The sequence below is a fragment of the Austrofundulus limnaeus genome, unplaced genomic scaffold (assembly GCF_001266775.1).
Source record: "Austrofundulus limnaeus strain Quisiro unplaced genomic scaffold, Austrofundulus_limnaeus-1.0 Scaffold181, whole genome shotgun sequence".
Lineage (NCBI taxonomy): Eukaryota > Metazoa > Chordata > Actinopteri > Cyprinodontiformes > Rivulidae > Austrofundulus > Austrofundulus limnaeus.
In genome coordinates, this window is record NW_013952583.1 from 715514 (window position 1) to 719115 (window position 3602).

Sequence of the window (3602 nt, forward strand, 5' to 3'; positions counted from 1 at the left end):
TTTCTATTCTATTCTATTCTATTCTATTCTATTCTATTCTATTCTATTCTATTCTATTCTATTCTATTCTTTCATTGAAAATTACTTAGGTAAACGTATAAGTCTTTCAAAAAAGTTGTCTTTGTTTCCTAAATTAAAAATGTTTCTATAAGTTCATGTTAATAAAATGAAAATGACCACAGTTCATATATTTGATTTGCAATCACTGTGATTTCCTTCCTAATTAAACTAACTTGAAAGAATCAGAAGTAGTTTAATTGTAGGCAGACTATGCCCCCTGCTGGACAACAAATTCAGCAGCTCATTCATGAAGCTCTCATTTAGTTTTAGTTTCCAAATGTAGAAGTGATCAATTTACTTTATGAAGAAAACAGTACAAGATGAAGAACATATTGAAATATATTTTTGTTTAGTACTTTTTAGTTCATTGTTTATATAATTTTTCCAGGAATGAACTCAGTTTCAGTTTCTTCAGAAAGCTGCAAAAGCGGAGAATATTTTTTAATAAAAACACCAGCTGTGAGTCAGTTTAGAAAATGTACGTGCGTAATTGTTACATTTTATATTTTATTGTTACCCATTTCTAAATTTTTCTAAATATTAAACTTTGCTAAATATTTATCTTTATGTACAAATGTTCCCTGAGATCTGTAGTTCTTTTCAAAACTTTATTCTTTCTTGGAAATCTGTCAAGCATAATTGTTATGTTTTTGTCTTCTTAAGCTACTTCTAGCTGGCCCTCAGCTACCTTTAGCTATCTTTTTGCTACTTTAACATTTAGCTAGTGTTTTACTTTTTTAACCAGAGTCAGAGTTTTATGACTTTCAGGTTTAGGATTAGGTGTGCCTCGTTTAAGCTAACATTCTTCTACTTTATCATTAAGACAGATTTAGATTTTTTTAAACTTTTATCTAAAGTTTTGCTACTTTTAGTTAAGAGTTTGTTGCTGTTAGCCTTTGGCTAGCATTTTGCAACTTTTACTAAATATTTTGGCAATTTTACCTATTAGCTAAAATTTATTTTCTTTCAGTATTTAGTTRACATTTTATTTTACATTTTGCTACTTCTACTTTGTAGCTAAGGTTTGACTACCTAGCACTTTGCCAAATGTAGTGTCGTTTTGCTGCTTTTACTTTTTTAACTTTACTACATTTTCTTAGTGTTTTGCTCCTTTTACCTAATGTCTTGCTTTTTATTGGCTTTACCAACTCAGTTTTAGTTTCAGCTTCTTCAGCAAATGTCTTCAAGTCATTCAGCACTCAGCGTTCACACAACACTTCCAGAAAATGCATTTCTTCTAGTTTTAATACTGAAGCAGAAACAGTATTTCATTTGATCTACCTGCATTAAGCAGTAACAAGTTTAATTTTTAGTAAACTTTTCATGTCAGAAGCTCTTCAGGAGCTGATGTTTGCTCTCTGATAGGCTTCCTGAGAGAAACTTTCCCATCATGCATTTCATCTAACTCACCAGTTTGGCTGACTTGGTCGTCTCCAGGATCTCTGCAGAGATAAAAATAAAAACACAGAAAAGTAAGTACCTTGTCACAATGACCCTTATAAATTTAGCAAGACAAAAAGTCCATCACTGGACCCGGACACAATAAAGTGAGCATCTTTTATTGTCTGTTGAGCAGACTGTGAAGAGATAAACCTCTCCATAAAAACTGTAAACAGCCCCCATCTGTTCTATTTATTTGACAACATTACATCAGAGCAAATGTGAGGTCATGTAGTCAGAGTTTGTTCATTTAATGAAGTGTCACAAAATCTGATAACCTTTACAAACTCTTACCAAATCCAAATTTGTCACATTTTTTCCCCACTTGAAGCTCAACAGAGGTCTGATAATTGTTTGCTGAACACTAAAAGATGATGTGTTTTTGGCCATTTGTGCATTTGTGTGTCTGTCTGCCACCAAAATACCTCAAACCACTGGACAAATTTTGTTGAAACAAAAATTGCACGTTCATCTACAACAGAATAACTTTTGGAGTCAACTCGATACCAGACGACCGCCACGACCAACTGACCTTAAAAAATATAGAACTGTTCACAGTCCATGTTTAAATATTTGTTTAAATTCAGCCATTGAGTATTTAGAGTCAGCTCTGTCTGTTAGCAAAATATCTGGGCAGCATGATGGCTCAGTGGTTAGCACCGACGCCTCACAGCAAGAAGGTCCTGGGTTCAATCCCTGGCTCAGACCTGGGGTCTTTCTATGCAGAGTTTACATGTTCTCCTCGTGGTTGTGTGGGTTTTTCTCCAGGTACTCCGGTTTCCCACACAACACAAAAACATGTACAATAAGTTACCTTCAGGCCCGGGCCTCCTTTGAAAAAGAGATCTGTGATTTACATGGGATCTGCCTAAATAAATAACGGTAAATAAAATAAATAATCTCACAAACATTCAGAAAATAATCACAGGATGTACATTAAACAACTGATTAACATTCAGAGTCAATTCAAGATGGCTGCCACAGATAATAAACATTAGCTAACACAAATATTTYTACAGTTCAGTCAAATTTACAGATCTTGAGCTAAAATTTGGTTAATTTGCTATGTCTGACCAAAATTACAATTACTGATCCTGTCGCTTCTCATTGTTTAACATAATTTACAACTCCGGCATGAAACCTGAGGTGGTTTGCATTTCTTGACTTGCTCAGCCTTGAATTTGAACTGATTTTGGATAACAGAAGCATCTAGAGCTCAAGGCTTTTTTCTTTGCAACTCCACTAAAATCTGCAGAAACATCTTGTTGTCAGGCAACATCAGCCTCATCTTTGTCCATCAACTGTTMCAAAAGGTTAATGTGTTGTTTAGTTTATTTACAGATAAACAAATGGCTCTGTCTTTAGTACTGATACAAAACAACCGCAATCTATTTATTGCAGCAGCAGCAAGTAACCTTAGCAACAGTCCAGCTCCATTCTCCAGCATATAAGACTAATTTATGACTAAAGAACAAGCGATTTTTTTTATTTTGACTGATTAATGCAAATAACATAAGTGTAAATTGTTATATTAACTGCTGCTGATCAAATATAAATTGTTTTATTTTTTGCAGCTCCTACAGGCCCTCTGTGGCTGACTGATCTGCAAAACGGCACTAAGTTAAACCAAACTACATTTTTATTTACAGAAACATAATTTCACTTTAACAGCTTTTATTCACAGTTATTCAGTATTTTGCCTCCTAGCAAAAGTTTAAAGAGCACTCTGCAGTTGTGTAAAACCAAACATGGTTTTGTTGACAGATGCTTGGTGTCAACAGATGAAGGTCTTGATGTGCACAGAACCTCAGCTCAGACAGACTCAGTGCCTCAATCCATCAGCATGTAGCAGATTATTTACAGCAGTGGGTCCCAAACTTTTTATCTTCTTACCCACAAAATATTCATGGCAAAAACTTGTGACCCCAAATAGGTCTGAGTACACGATCTTTGTTAATAACCCTTAAAACACAGGCTTTTTGACCATCTAAACAGCTTGTACACAAATATAAATACTTATTTATACTTATTTTGTGCTTTTGTAATAGTTATAGGGAAAATATTACATCATCAATTATTTTATTACTCTTTAAATTGATTTC

General features: G+C 34.0%; 1 protein-coding gene across 1 annotated transcript in view; it reads right to left on the minus strand.

Annotated features, from left to right (window-relative positions):
* dctn1b (dynactin 1b) overlaps positions 1-3602 on the minus strand; it is a gene marked incomplete at its 3' end in the record, with an annotated part of 38799 nt that overhangs the window by 22044 nt on the left and 13153 nt on the right. Inside the window, 1 exon segment of the mRNA XM_014018029.1 lies at positions 1471-1502. Coding sequence (XP_013873483.1) covers positions 1471-1502 — 32 coding nt within the window.